Here is a 16,150-nt window from a genome sequence, read left to right on the forward strand (position 1 = left end):
GAGGGGAAGAGAATGGAAGGATGTGATGTCGGGATAGATGTACAAAGAATCTTACTGGCAGCCAGAAAGCGAGGAGACTTAAATTCTTTAAAATGCCTGAGAATTGAAATGAAGGAAATTAGTGCATCAGTCCTAGGAGTGGATGGACAGAAGTAGTTGGGTTGTTGATATGGATTACCAATGCTGAACAGGGTATCCTTGCTTATTACTGTTGAGGTGTGTTCATAGGTTCATTTTTTTCCCAATGATGTAAATGAATGTGAGCCTGGTGGGATGCTGGGAGTTGTGGAGTCATGCAAGGATGAGTCAGAGGCGGTCCTTGCCTTAATGGGGGAAAAGTATAACATTTTCAAGTGGAAACACTATTCAGATATCGCCAGCACTTACCACAGTTTCTGGTAGATGCTTGATACCTGCCTATTTCAACATGATTTGTTGAAATCATTTATGTTCTAAGGGTCGAACAGATAAAGCTTGAATGCAGAGATGGAAGGAAAGGTTTTACAGGTGGAGGGAACAGTAGGGCAAAGGCACCATGAGAGGAAAACACAGGCTTTGGAAAGAAATGTGTGACTCTCAACTGTCTGGTTGCCATGTGGAAGGCCACAAGGCAAGTACGGAGAAGTAATATTTTGGGAAAGTAGGTTTGGAATCACCTTATTTATGCAAGGATTTGAGAGTGTGTGTATATTTTAAACTCCTGCCCAAATCATGCTGATTGAGATGTTGCCATTTCCCTTAAATAGGATAGGCCTAGTTACTGTGGAATTAAAGGTGGCAGATGGGATGGTGGGGATGGCAAGAATATTGCAGGAAGAGAAAGCAATGGAGAAAAAAGGAGATTGATCAAAACTGTCTTTGTTTCTTGAAAAGCAAGAATATACCCACTCAGAATATTTGGAGGGAACTACCACAATTTACCATTTTTCATTAATTAGAAAACTCTAATTTGTAATGTAACAAAGGGGCGGAAACAATCCTCTCCTTTCCACCAGAACTGGTTAAAATACCGACTCTCAGACCCCAGTCCAGACCTACAGAATCACAATGTGCATTTAACACGATAGCTAGGAGAGATCACATGCACATTCCAGCCTGAGAGGCCTGGCTCTAACTCACTGTATTTTAGAGCCAATATTTTGCTGGAAAAAGTTCTAGCTGGTGCCGCTGTTCCCGCCGTCTTTCACTAGATGGCAGTAGCCTGCTCACTTCCTCCGGGTTTCACCCTCATTGTTTTCCAGGCCCTGGTTGACCTCCAGGCTACAGCTCCCGGCTCCCGCGCAAGATCCAGCTAGGCAGGGCGACGGCGGGGGGCGTGCTCGAGGGCGGGGCCGGGCCTACCCAATGGGCTCCTCCGGGTGGGGGGCGGGGCCCCACTTCAGTTCCTCGGGCCGCAGGCGCTCTTCGCATCCCTGACTAAGTATGTGGCGCGTTCCTGGTCTGCTCTGCGTGCGCGTTGCAAGGAAGAGCAAGTTCTCCGGATCTTGGAACAGGCCTGCCGCCTTCATGTCCACTCTGCTCATCAATCAACCCCAGTATGCTTGGCTGAAGGAGCTGGGGCTCCGCGAGGAAAACGACGGCGTATATAATGGAAGCTGGGGAGGCCGGGGAGAGGTATGCATATCTTGGGCAAATCTCTGCGGCCTCTCTTCGCCCTGGGAGGCGGGACAGGCACTGCCCAGCCCTAATCCCCGCGGATGCTGTCGGCTTATACTGGGTGGGAAGTTTTGAAGTCCATAGTAAACGTTTTCTCAAGTAGAACCATTAAAAGTGCTACTAGATATTAGGTCCTGCGTGTTACCGAGAATCGAGTTCATTTTGGAGCAGAAAGGGGTTGAACTTCCCAAGCGTACTTAAAACCGCACGGCAGAGTTCTGCACTCTGTAGTGCGAAATGCCACACACTTGGCGGTGGCAATCATCTGACTTTTCTACTTGACTGTGGCTCCTCACATGTGACGTGCGCCACAGGTAATGTTCTACAATTTTATATTATCTTTTGAAATCCTCTGGAATGCAAGCTCGAAGTTGCCGAAATCCTGTTTTTCAGTCATTGGGCTCAGAGCTTCCTTGAGGGCCAGATTTTCAGCATTTCTCTATTTCCAGACCCTAACAGCTTGACTCTGTTAATGTTCAATAAAATGTTTTATAGACTAGGATGGAAAGATAAGGTTGTTATTACTTGGATTTTTTTTTGAGGGCTGCATACGAAAGAAAACTTGTAAGAAAACGTTATATAACATCCCAACAGTTTGTTGAATGAACCGCTTTGTTAGAGGAAAGGCATCTTTTAGTTATCTGTGGGTGTAGGAAGTGCAGGTGGTTTTAATTGTTCCCAATCCCCCATTGATGGTTTTATCCTGTTTTTCCTGTGGTATCCAATCATTAGGTTCATGGATAAAATACCTTTCCTGAAAGCCTTTTTAAAACTATACCTGGGTTGTTTTTTTCCCTAATGTATCCCTCCAGTTCATGTGGACACACGCCTTTCCCATGGTTGTCTGCTGCTGCTGCTAAGTCGCTTCAGTTGTGTCCGACCCCAGAGACGGCAGCCCACCAGGCTCCCCCGTCCCTGGGATTCTCCAGGCAAGAACACTGGAGTGGGTTGCCGTTTCCTTCTCCAATGCATGAATGGTTGTCTAGCCTTGGCCTTTCACCTCTGACCAGAGGCTGGGCAGAGTTATGGAGAGAGGGAATAAGCTAGACTTGTAACTGCGAGTGTGTTTGCTCAGTTGTGTCCGACTCTTTTGCGACCCTACGGACTGTAGCTCGCCAGGGTACAGATACAGATACAATAACCAAACTCAGAACCTTACATTGGTGGTGGTGGTGGTGGTTTAGTCGCCAAGTCCTGTCCGACTCTTGCGACCCCATGGACTGTAGCCCGCCAGGATGCTCTGTCCATGACATTCTCCACGTAAGAATTCTGGAGCCGATTGCCATTCCCTTCTCCAGGGGATCTTCCTGACCCACGTCTCCTGCATTGCAGGCAGATTCTTTACCATTTCAGCTATAGGGAAGTCCCTAAAACTTGTAACTTTGGTCTGTTAATGGAAGAAGAGGCAAAATAACGTGTTACTTTTAGGCTTTTGTTTAGATGCCTAATATTTGGATAGCGAGGGTGGGTTTTGACGAAAAGGTTGTTCTGAGTGTTCAGGTCAAAAGTGAAAACTCTAGTCTCCTGTTTGTAACAAGTTAATGGAGAAGGAAATGGCAACCCACTTCAGTATTCTCACCTGGAGAATCCTATGGACAGAGCATCCTGGCGGGCTACAGTCCATGGGGTCACAAGAGTCGGACAGGACTTGGCGACTAAACCACCACCACCACCACCAATGTAAAGGTTCTGAGTTTGGTTATTGTATCTTAGTTCCGCCCCCGCCCACCTGCCTTTTTACCTTCCTCCATTTGGTCTGCTCCCCCATTTTCTATTTATGTACAACATCTTTTTGTTTTAGGTTATCACCACCTACTGTCCTGCTAACAATGAGCCCATTGCAAGAGTCAGACAGGTAAGTGCTTTTTTTTTTCTTTAAATGCAAGGTGCCCTTAGGGAGTTTGTGCCAGTGATCTCTGAGTAACACAGATTTACAAAGTCAAAGAATGTTTCCTTTTAACATTTAGGAATGTCTGGGTGAGGGACTTTCCTGCAGGTTCAGTGGTTAAGATATTGGGCTTCAGTTGCTGGGAACATGTGTTTGATCCTGGTCGGGGATCTTAGATCCTGCATGCTACACTGCCTGGCTCGAAAAAAAAAACATTCTCGGGGAGACCCTGTAACTCTGTGAGAGTGTATGTGCCCTGGAAAAGGAGACCCCTAGAGAGGACTACCCAAGAGGGGTTCCACTGAGGTCTGTGTTTCTGGATCACCAGGGGACTTGGGTTAAGATGAATGTTCTGACCTCTTGAATCTACGCTGTAGCCTCAGGTTCTGAATTTCTAATATACTTCAGGTATTGCTCACAGATGGGACTCCTGGACCTTGTTTTGAAAGGCAAGGTTTTAAAAAGTACAGATTCTAACTTAGCAAATTCCAGCAAGTTTTGGGAAGTATAACCCGTGATAATCATTTTAAACCACAAATCTTAGGGTCACTGGGGATTTTACAGTTCTTTTCCAAAAGTCTGTGTTCTTAGGAGAAGATCATCACTGCCCTTTCCTTTTCCCTTTGTCTCCCTTCAAATATTTATTTAGGCCAGCATGGCTGACTATGAAGAAACTGTAGAGAAAGCAAGAGAAGCATGGAGCATCTGGGCAGATGTAAGTACAGAGTCCGGGACACAGACACCTACTGTCATGACAGACCGGAGGCAGCCATTGCCCCCTTGCTGAAACTGGAGCTTCTTGGGGGCTTTGACTATCTCTAAGCTGTAGTCCTAAACTAGTACTCTTTTCCATATTTTGGCTTCAATAGCAGGATAATTTTAAAGGGAAAAGAACTCTGTACTGTTGTAGCGTAAACAATCTATGAACACTTTGGTCTCCAACTGATCTATGAACAGCCAAGTCTCCAAAAATTAAGCAAAGAGAAAGGAATATCTATGCTAAAAATAAACCATATGCTCCTCCCCCACCTCCAAGTTTTTTTAGGGGCAGGGAGGGGATGTTACCAGTAGGTTGGCATTCTTGGTTCAGAGGGAGTGGTGTCAGCCACAGCTCTCATAGGGCCTAGGCTCCAGTTCCTCGGCAGTCTGATGAGGCTTTGAGGCTAATTCTGCCTCCCCCATCTCTGTCTCAACTAGTTCTGTGAGCAGGTGTAGGACCTGACTGGAGCTGGGCTGGACCACCCTGAGCTGTCGATAGATGAGGGCCAGGCTCGGGAGGAGGGGAGAGTAAAGAACTGGCTTAGTCTGGATCTTCTGGTTTACCCTGAACATCCCTTTTGGTCTTCCGCCTGAGATACTTGGCCTGAAGCTATAGGAATATCCTGAAAGGTTAACCCAGCTCTGCCAGGTAGTTACATCGCCTTAGTGCGCTTTGTCTTTCGTAGAAAGAGGAGGCCAGGTGTGCTTGCCTCTTGGGTTATCATAAGGGTTAAATGAGTTAGTCATTTAGCATGCCTACACACAGGGCTAAACCTTAGTACCTGTTTGATTTTTAGAACCATGTGCTGCTGAATTTGGAACTGCTGAGCCTCAGTGGGGGTTTTTTTGTTGTTTTTTCTCCGGAATCAGTGGTTGCTCTGGGGACTTGGGGAAGGGCAGACTCTCCAGGAGAGCCCTGAATTGGTTGCAGGGTTACTGTTAGCCAAGAGACTGCCTCTGTGCAAAGCAGGAAGAACGTTTCCTTTAACTAATTTTGGCTATAAGTTAGGCTCAGGGTTTATTATATACAATCAAAAACTGAACTGAAAAAATCCTTGAACAAAGAAAATTCTGCTTCCAAAAGTAGTGTGCTAAGTGAAGTTCACCCTAGCAGTGTAGAGAATAGTGACCGATGCCATGTCGACTTCTTTTAAATCAGCTCATTCCCCATCTGCGGGGCTCACATCTGCAGGTATGGAGTGCTGACTGTTCTCCACCACTCTGTTTAAGGTGCTTGAGCATCCATAGGTTTTGGAATCCGTGGGGGTCCTGAATCAATCTCTCATGGATACTGAGGGACAGCTGTATTGCTTTTGTTTTTTCAATTAATAGACTATATTTTAGAAAAGTTTTAGGGTGAAACTGTAGGGGAGGAAAATTTTTTATTCTTCCCTTCTATGTTCTTTGGCTGGTCTAATACTTAACCAATATACAACAGATTAGCAGGAGAAAAACAAATTTTAATTTTTTATGAGGGGGAGGCATAAAGATATGAGACCCAAAGGCATCCAGGCAGTTGAGGCTTATACACCATCCTGAGCTAAGTAAAGGGGTAGGAGCCCAGGGCTTCAAAGAGGAGGACAGGTGCTAGGAATGTGAGCAGAGCAAGTGTTCGGTAAGCAGATGTTTTCCCTCTCATGCAGATAAGTCAGATATAAAAAAGTTTTCACTGGTGATAACTCCTGGTACAGGTCCCTTTCTAATTTCTTTTGGGCTGTTAAGGGGAGTTAGAAATCTTTTCCTGAGTCTCCTGGGCCTTAATTATCTGTAGCTCAAAGTAAAGCCAAAGAACTTGTCAGACTGGCCCATTCTGGGGTGGCTTATTCTGAACTCCTAAGTTTCCTATATTAACACCCTGCCTTAGTGTGGTACCTCTTATAATTGGTGAGCCAGTACAGACACATCAGTTAGTAACTGAAGTCCATAAGTTGCATTAAGATTCACTCTTTGCATGTGCTGTTTTGAATGCTAGCAGAACTTTTGATTAGAAACTTCCAATATATGTGTGTATGTACCCACAGTAAATACAGTCTTGTTTGAAAAAAGATTTGTGAATTCAGGGTCTTCTCTTTCCCTGAACTGACTTTTAGGTCAGTCTTGGCTTTGCCCAGGGGGGTGGCAGTTGGCACTGTGATGTCTTGAATATTGTGCTGTACTTTGCTATTGCTGTTTTTGAATTCAAGTTCTGATTTGGAGTCTGCTCTTCCACAGTCGTGCCAGCCTCCTCACCTAATGTTCTTTCTTTCTGCTCTTCAGTTTTATTGCTCTCCGTAGAGTGGGGCTGCTGAGTGGGAACGAGTGGCTTTTCTGGGTGATGGGAATCCCACTTGTTGGAATTTGAGTTAAGCAACTGAGTCCAGAGTTGAGGGAAGAAGCGGAGCATTTCTTCAGTGTGCCTCCAGGACTCCTCAAACATGAACAGAACAAGGCTTGGCCCCCTCCTGGTGTACAAACTTTTCCTCTTGGCTCCTCACTTGCATGGGGCTACTTCTGCTTGGCCCTGACCCTTCTGGGTGCCTTGCCTGTGAGGACACACCACAGTTCCATTTAGTTCATTTGTATTTGGCCTGGAATTTTTCAAAGGGAACTTATTTTTTTTTTAAAGGAAAAAGGAGACAGAGTATGACAATATGAAAAGGCAGTTTATAAAAATGTTTCTCTTAACTAAAACTAACCACCAAGAACCTGGTTGGGAATTCTTGCTCTGCTTTCTTTCATGAGCTGATTTAGTCCAAATGCCACCTGTTTCTGCCCGTCTGCATCCCCTGTGGGTATCATCACTTTCCTTCTGGATTCCTGGTGAGGAGGAAAGCCAGAGTCTCTTCTCTTGATGACAGGAACTTGAATGGGCCTTCTCCAGCTGCATAACGGGATTCCAGATACCTGTAGCTCTCTCTTTTTTTTTTTCCAGTTAATTTTTAACTGAAAGATAATTGCTTTGTAGAATTTTGTTGTTTTCTGCCAAATATTAACATGACTCAGCCATAGGTATACATATGTCTCTGTAGCCCTTTAACACAGTTGTCTTTGCCATACTTCCCAAAGGGCTCAGCAGATAACGAACTCAGTGCTCTTAGTTCCCTGTTCATGGCTGCCTCTGATGCTCGCTGTAAACCTGACTTCAGAGTGAAGTGTGCAGGGACGAGGACTCTCGGTGGCTGTCTCAGGAGGGTCTAAGGTTATTGATGTGCTGTTGTGCTGGGCTGGTCAAACCCACACGGGCAATGGGACTGTCTTCCTGGGTTCCTGCTCGCCCTCATCCCTCACCTCATACTTAACCCTGACATTCTTTTTGTCTCTTGCTGCTCCTACCCATCATTTTGGAAGCGGGAAGAAAGAAAGAAAAAAATTCAAGTTTGAGTGGTCTGAGAGGGAATGTAGTTTAAACCTTGGGTGGTGGGTTCTAATGTGTACCCAGGGTTGAGACTTGATCAGTTGCCGGGTCTTAACAGTTTGTTTATCTCTGTTGCTGTTTTTGTGGTCCAGACAGCCACCATCTCTTGTCTGGCTTCATAATTTCCTGCCTGAATCTTTCCTCCCTCTGGTAACATTTTCTATACCACATATAGAGTGGTGTTTTAAAAGGCACTGTGAGGGACTTTGTTGGTGGGCCAGTGGTTAAGACTGTGCTTCCACTGCACTGGGCCTGGATTTGGTCCTTGATCGGGGAGCCAAGTCCCTGCCTGCTGCGTGATGCAGCTAAAAAATTAAAATGCACTGGATTTTTCTCCCCACTGTACAGAATCCTCTAGTGATTTCCCCACTGCTCTTTGGATCCTTTACCTGGTCCTTTGCAGTGTGGCCCCTACTTTCCACTCCTACTTCTTTGAAGTCTTTATAGTTTCCTGAAATGATCATATTCTCTTGCCTTTTAGCCTTTGCATATGTTGTCTTCTCTGTCCCCCATAATTTCCCTCTACTTTATCTACCTCTTTAGATGGCAAACACCAGTCATGCTTTAAGACCTCAACTCTCTAAAAAGCCCCCTTCCTTCCCACCTCCTTGCCCCCAAGTAACGATGGGTTAATAGTCAAAGGTGGTCCACTTGCGTAGTCTAGCTTCATCATGGCGCTTACCACGTGAGATTATAATCTCCTGTTTTGTGTCTGCCATCCCCATTGGAGTTGATTCTAGCTGCCTTGTTTCCCTTGAATCCTGGGGAATAGCGTACTATCTGGCACATAAAATGTATGCAGTAAGTGGTGGTTCAAAGACTGATAGAATAAATAAGCTCAGAACAGTCATGTGTACTGAATTAGCCATTCTGAGTTGAAATTAACCAATTTGCTAAGGCTATAAATGTGTGGGCTAAATTTGGTTCAACTCATTTCAATGCCTTAGAAAATACAGAGGATCTTTGCTGTTGCATTTAATGTTACAATTTTTGTTTACTGTTTCCAAAAGTGTGCATGTATCATAAAAATAGCAAATGTTGCAGACATACAAAATGCAGAGAATCAAAATGTTATGATTCCATTTCCTGGAAATTGCAACTGTTAACCTCTTGTTGTATATTCCATCAAATCTAAGCAAAAGTTTACTTACCATATGCATTATCTTGCTTTTTTTGTTGTTGTCTTGTTATGGCTCTTAGAAGTTTTTCCTTATAATAAATCTTCTTTATTCTTTTTAGAAAGTGTCCAGACATTTTATGTGCTATTCTGTGCTTAGTCACTCAGTCCTGTCCAACTCTTTGTGAACCCGTGGACTGTAGCCCACCAGGCTCCTCTGTCCATGGGGATTCTCCAGGCAAGAATACTGGAGTGGGTTCCCATGCTCTCCTCCAGGGGATCTTCACAACCCAGGGATCGAACCCCAGTCTCCTGCATTGCAGACTGATTCTTAACCATCTGTGCTACCAGGGAAGCCCTCCATTTTATGGCTATTCCATAATTAACCAATCATGTGCTGATGGGCATTGGGACGGTTTCTGTTTCTCTATTGGAAACAGCACCGCAGTAAATGCTGTTGTAACCTATACTTTTGCACACTTATGTTCAATTTCCAGAAGTAGAACTGCCTGTTCAAAGTAGTGGGGGCGCAGGATGCATTTTAAATGTTAATAGAAAGCCAGGCTACCCTTAGATTAGAAAAACTATACAAGGATATTTGGTGTACCTTTGGGGAAGAGAGAGAGTGAAGAAGAGCCCTGAGCTCCATGAGTGCCTCAATTATTTTAGCTCCAGTGCCTAGTATTGCTAATGTCACACAGTAAGTGCTCAGAAAGTATTTTGTGAGTGAGTGTTATGATTTGAATGGATTTTGGACACCAGCCTAAGTAAGCTGAATTTAGGGTTTGGGTTTGCAATCAGTTTGACCCATATGAAAACATCACTGGGAATCATATAGGGTTACAGGTTATGTAAGGTATTTAGAGGAGAAGGAAATGGCAACCCGCTCCAGTATTCTTGCCTGGAGAATCCCAGGGATGGGGGAACCTGGTGGGCTGCTGTCTCTGGGGTCTCAGAGTCGGACACGACTGAAGCAACGCAGCAGCAGCAGCAGAGTCATCCCACCACTCCAGTATTCTTGCCTGGAGAATCCTATGAACAGAGGAGACTGGCAGGCCACGGCCCATAGGGTCGCAGAGAGTTGGACACAGCTGAAGGAACAAACAACTAAGCATGCAGAGTCATCCCAAAAAGTTGTGTTCAATCTGAATTTCTCTCTGTACTTGGCACATTCCTTGCTCACCAAGAATGTGTTATCTGTATATTTTCTCCGTCTCTGGAATGGGTTTTAAGTCCTGTCACGTCAGACACTGATGAGATCAAAACATGTTTTTGATGTGGTTGTGCTTTGTTCTTTTACAGCACATTAGTACTGTGATAATAGACATGAGCTTACACTTTTCAGCAGACACTTAAATGCCATTCCTTCCGTAGATTCCTGCTCCAAAGCGAGGAGAAGTAGTGAGACAGATTGGAGATGCCTTGCGGGAGAAGATCCAAGTACTAGGAAGCTTGGTAAAGTATTTTTGTAGTAAATATATAGTACTTTGAGTGAAGAATAAGGCTATTTTTTACTTGTGTGTATAAGATGTGATCTTTTTAAGGTCATAATTTATGTACTTCAAAAATATGTATATAAATTTGTAACATATATTTCAAAAATCTTTTCTTTAGAGGAAGGATTAACAAGATGGACAGGAAAATGTGAAGACAATTCTTGGGCTTTAAAATTCTTCAGAAAAATAAGAACAGACTGGTTTATAACCCTCACAAAGTAGAAACAAAATGTGTTGCTTTCCCCACCTCAAATTTAATGTTTAAAGCAGGAATTCTGTTGGAAAAATGCTGCTTGGTCTTTTGTATTTTTAGGTGTCTTTGGAGATGGGGAAGATCTTGGTGGAAGGTGTGGGAGAAGTTCAGGAGTACGTGGATGTTTGTGATTATGCTGTTGGCTTATCTCGGATGATTGGGGGACCCATCCTGCCTTCTGAAAGTAAGCAGCGAAGTCAGTTCTGCGAAGTATTGCACTCCAAAACAGAACTCCCCAAGATTCTCTGGTTGTGAGCAGTTTCCACAAAATACTTGTATATGAAAATGTCTTTAATCTCTTTACTAAGAAAGTCAAATTAAAACAGGTGAAAATAATCAGGTCAAGATGCTTAAAACTTTTTAAATTTTTAAAGATAAAGCTCAGTGTTGGCAAATTCATGGGTGAGACTGACACTTTTTTATGGAGACTTTGTGAAGTGAATCACCAATCTTATCTGGAAAACAGTTTGGAAAAATATCTATCCCAAAAATATTTAATGCAAGTTTCCCTTAAATCCCTTAAATATTTAATGAAAGTTTGCAGAATCTTGATTTAAGTAAATAATCTGAAATGCAACCGAGGTTCAAGTGTTAGGGTGTGCATTGTCCCATTAACAGGAAACAATGGGAATGGCCTAAATGTCCAATCATGACAAAGCCTGAGCAAATAATTTTGGCAGTCTATTAGCAGATATTGTCAAGAGATCATAAAGATTGCCTTCCCCAACTGCAAACTTTATAGGAAAGTTGTACTTATTTTTACTTCTTTTGTCTTCTTTTTTTATATATACCTAACTTATTTTTAGATTATTTTGATTTTTTTTGGAAAAGATAGTATTTTTCGTTTCACAGAATTAAAGAGGACTAAAAAGGTGAAGGAAGAAATATTTTCCTCCTCCCAGTGGGATACTCCATAGTATTCCCATGAACGTAGCAAATGTTTCTGGTTTCTTGAGTGTATCTTTCTGGAGCTTTTTCAGGTGCAGACGGAATATGTAGCAAACCATGTGTTCCTTTCCTACTTATTGTATCTTAGAAATTGTTTCATATTGTTCCAATAAGGTGCTTCCTTCATCTTTTTTTTTTTTTTTAATGGCTGTTTTGTTGCAAGGATGACCGGTTCCCAAGTAATAGATGTTTAGGGTGTTTTCAGTCTTTGGCAGTTAAACTGTGCTGCGGCCTTGTACTCAGTGATGGAGACAAGGGCTTACACAGTTTGTGTGTTTGCCACGTCAGTGGAACAAACCAGGTGAATTCATGTGACTGTATTGAAAGCACAGAGATGGAAATCTCCTGAAGTAGTAATGCTGGTTATCTGGCAAGGCAGAATTATTAATGGTTGGTACTGTCTGTCTTCTATATTTTCCAAAGTTTCCACACTGGGAATTAGGTTACATTTATAATCAGGAAAAGACATTAAAAAATCACGTTTTCCTGTTTCCTCTTGGAATATTGGGCAAATTCCTTGCTGGTAGAAAGAGGGAGTTCTCTTCAAATGTATAGTTATTGTCCATAATTTGCTATGTAACAGTGAGTCCCATTAGCCAAGGTTAGTTTTATATTGAACACTTTGCAGAGGTTTTTCAGAGTTAAGGTAAACTGCCAATTTGGGGAGGTATATATGTGCAAGCAAGTAACTTTGATTTTTACCTGCTCTAATGTCTGACTCACCAATTAAAATCCTTTTCAATTGCTTACACATTAAAAAAATAGATTATTCATTTATGCAGAAGCTAGTGGGTAACTTTGACTTCATTAATTCAGTTAATGTTTGTTGAGTGTCTGCCAAGTGATCTAATAGGTAATACTTGGTTGAAAAAGTGTAGTTCTTTCCCTCAAGAAATGTATAAAGCTGTAGATTCCTTGCATTTTAATTTTGCTTATTTTTACTTATTTGCCACACGGCATGCAGGATCTTAGTTCCTCAACCAGGGATCATACCTGTGCCCTGTGGTGGAAGCATGAAATCTTAACCACTGGACTGCCAGGGTCTTCCCAGGGGTGGTTTTAAACGGGGAAGAAGCCTGTGTGAAAGCTTAAGATGGGAGAACTTGGTTTATTAGGGGAACTGTGTTACTTCAGCCCTGCCGGAGGGCGCAGTGTGAAGGGAGAGATGGGTGGAGGAGGAACCTTGGGAAGGAACTTTTCCTGGAGTTTAGGACTTTATCCTGAGGGCAGCTCCAGTAGTGATGGGGTTGCCGGAGTGTGGCGGGAGGGTGTCATCAGAGCTATTCTGTCTCCCTGGAGAGAAGGATACGGAGGGGAGGGGCAGAGAGGAGGAGACAGGCTGTGTGAGGAAGAGACTGTACCAGCACATCACCTCCAGGGAGAATAGGGTTCCCGGACTAAGGGAGGGCCTGGGAGTGAGGTGGAACAAGTGCTGGGTTCCCTGTTCTTGCTGACAGGCTGAGCATGGCCAGAAAGGTAGATGGCTGGGATTCATGAACCTTCGCACTCCTTGCTCTGGTTCTTCACTGCTTCAAGCTGCCTTTGATTAAATAAGGCTCTTGTGGGGTGAGATGGTTGATTGGCATCACCAACTCAATGGACGTGAGTTTGAGCAAACCTGGGAGATGGTGAAGGACAGGGAAGCCTGGGCTGCTGCAGTCCCCAGGGTTGCAAAGAGTCAGGCACAACTGAGTGACTGAACAACAGCAACTTGTGGGATTATGGTGACTTAAGTTGGTCTATAAGATACAACTGTTTTAATTTATATTTTCAGTTTTCCTATATGTATGTAAAGATGTGCACAGTTAATTCATTCAACGTTTATGTAGTTAGTAAAACTTTTCCCGCTGTACATGAGTCACCTTGTCCTGAATTTAGAGAGGTGAGCTGAGGGCTTCATCCGGCACCGTCAGGAACATGGCCCTGAGAGTCGTGACTCTGTGTTGTGGTCGTGCCCTGCCCTTGGCGATCACATCACCGAGGACATGTCTCGTTTACCCTCTGAAGTTTCCTTGTCTCCCAGATGGGACTGGCACTGCCCTGATCCACAGAGTTCCTTTGAGGAGTAGAGGCTTAATGGATATCCTTATGGTTTATAAGATAGTCTGGTAATAACAGCATTTGTTGTATGCTGGTGAGTGTACCAGTGTTCCCCAGCTGTGTAAGGTCATCTGCTCAAAGCATCTGTAGTCCCCACGTGATCTGGTGCATCTTTGTTCTGAAACTGAAAAATTGCAGACTTTGTTCTTGTGACCTCGGCAGGCGTTAAATTAATGTGTTTAAGCATGTTGCATGCCTTCTTCGTCCTTAGGACCTGGCCATGCTCTCATTGAACAGTGGAATCCTGTAGGCCTGGTTGGAATCATCACTGCTTTCAACTTCCCTGTGGCCGTGTATGGCTGGAACAACGCCATTGCCATGATCTGTGGGAATGCTTGTCTTTGGTAAGAACGGTTCATTTTTTTTTATGCACTAGTTAGATGGTAAAAGTCTCCGTTTTCAGGTACTACTGAAAGTATTGCAAATGTAGTACTTTGCATATCAAAATGTTTTCTGCTAGTTGAAATGTTTTCTACTAGTCTTTCTGTTAACATAGCAAGTGACACCTGCTAGTTATGAAATGCTGGGTTTTAGTTCTTTACATGTTTTACCATTGGTAAAATTTATATTTTTTGACTTAACTTTTTGACACAGCCTTATACCCTCTTCCTTCTAGTTATTTCTACCCCAAGCAAGTATACTGTAATTCCATTTTGACATTAATTGCTTGGGCTCAGTGTCAGACTCCACCTGTTTAAGGGCTCAATCTTCCATGAGACTCCTCCTTCTTAAGATGCTAGCTGCAAATGTTCCCCGTCCTCAGCACATCTGCAGTTCTCACTGGCTGTCTACAGATTTGGAGGTTACCACTGGTTTCAGTAGAGCTTCCCTGGTGGCTCAGATGATGAAGAATCTGCCTCCAATGTGGGAGACCTGGGTTTGATCCCTGGGTGGGAGGATCCCCTGGAGGAGAGCATGGCATCCCACTCCAGTATTCTTGCCTGGAGAATCCCCATGGACAGAGGGACCTGGCAGGCCACAGTCCATGGGGTCACAAAGAGTCGGACATGACTGAGTGACTTTAAGCACAGCACATACGTTGGTTTCAGTAATTCATTAGAATGGCCCACAGAACTCAAGAAAGCGCAGTATTTAATGGTTGCACTTTTGTTGTAAAGGGTCTATTTAGGGCCTGGTTTAGAAGGGTTTCAAACACAGAGCATCCCTGCCCTCTCTCTGTGAGGTCAGGACATATCACTTTCACAACCAGAAGGCATCACTGAGCTTTGGCGTCCAGAATTTTTACGGGGTTTTTATGACATTGGCATGATTGAGTAAATCACTGTACATGTGACTAAACTCAAGTCTTCCTCCTTCCCTCCCCATGATTGATCTTTCTCATCACCACCTCCCATCCTGAAGCTATCTTGTGGGGAGGGGCTCTAGTTACTTCAGTAGCATAACAAAGGCCCTTCTGTCATTCAGACAGTTCCGAGGTTGTTGATACTGGGTGTGCAAGAAACTGGGAGCCAAATCTCTGAGAAGCTCCAGCAGTTGGTGATGGACAGGGAACCCTGGCTTGCTGCAGTCGATGGGGTGGCAGAGTTGGATACGACTGAGTGGCCGACTAACTGAACTGAACACCAGATACAGTCTTCATTATGCTACATTTCACAAGCAGAAAACTGAATAAACAATTAGGAGGGAAAAGAGAACTCGTGATAAGTCACAACCTTCTTTTAGAAACATGATTCTTTTTTTTTTTTAATTCAATAAAAATTTAATAGTGAATTCCCAAGTGATTTTGAGGCACTTGGCCCGTATTCTCGTTGCTGCGTTAAATGTTACATTGCTATAAAATATGCAATAGTAAAAGTTAGCTGGGGAAACGTTAGTGTTTATAGATGACAAAACAGTTGCTTGCTTTTAGCTTTCATGTTCAATGGAGCAACTTACATCAGGAGAACCAGGAGAATTGTTTTTGCCCATTTTGTGTCTGCCCCGCTAGTACGTACTGATGATCTTAGTGTTGTGTTGTACTCAGTTGAAGGTACTCAAAGACTATATAAGCAGGGCATAGTTGGAAGGGTTAGTGATTTGGCATCATGTTACCAAAGGCTAGCAGTATGGTTTTCCGAAGCCCCCTGAGTCTTCCAGTGAAAGCTCATGTTGATTGATCTCTGTTTTACTCAGTTTGCACAATGCTGCTGCTGCTAAGTCGCTTCAGTCGTGTCCGACTCTGTGCGACCCCATAGACGGCAGCCCACCAGGCTCCCCCGTCCCCGGGATTCTCCAGGCAAGAACACTGGAGTGGGTTGCCATTTCCTTCTCCAATGCATGAAAGTAAAAAGTGAAAGTGAAGTCGCTCAGTCATGTCCAACTCTTAGCGACCCCATGGATTGCAGCCTACCAGGATCCTCCGTCCATGGGATTTTCCAGGCAAGAGTACTGGAGTGGGGTGCCACTGCCTTCTCCGAGTTGGCACAATAGGCAGAGGTTAATGTAAAGTTCCTGCGATCAGTGCAGCAAGCAGGTTCATAACTGCTCAGGGCCATTTTTGTACTTATGAAAGTGTTATAGTCCCTTGGACCCCAGAGGC

At 43.8% G+C, this 16,150-nt stretch overlaps 1 protein-coding gene across 1 annotated transcript in view; it reads left to right on the plus strand.

The window, feature by feature from the left end:
• The first annotated feature begins 1,407 nt into the window (after nucleotides 1–1,407).
• The window catches only part of ALDH7A1 (aldehyde dehydrogenase 7 family member A1), a 37,516-nt gene continuing 22,773 nt past the window's right edge, over nucleotides 1,408–16,150 (plus strand). Inside the window, 6 exon segments of the mRNA NM_001045969.2 lie at nucleotides 1,408–1,614; nucleotides 3,458–3,511; nucleotides 4,194–4,259; nucleotides 10,189–10,269; nucleotides 10,624–10,747; nucleotides 13,823–13,955. Coding sequence (NP_001039434.2) covers nucleotides 1,423–1,614; nucleotides 3,458–3,511; nucleotides 4,194–4,259; nucleotides 10,189–10,269; nucleotides 10,624–10,747; nucleotides 13,823–13,955 — 650 coding nt within the window. The 5' untranslated portion in view covers nucleotides 1,408–1,422.

Source organism: Bos taurus, chromosome 7 (genome assembly GCF_002263795.3).
Source record: "Bos taurus isolate L1 Dominette 01449 registration number 42190680 breed Hereford chromosome 7, ARS-UCD2.0, whole genome shotgun sequence".
NCBI classification, from domain to species: Eukaryota; Metazoa; Chordata; class Mammalia; order Artiodactyla; family Bovidae; genus Bos; species Bos taurus.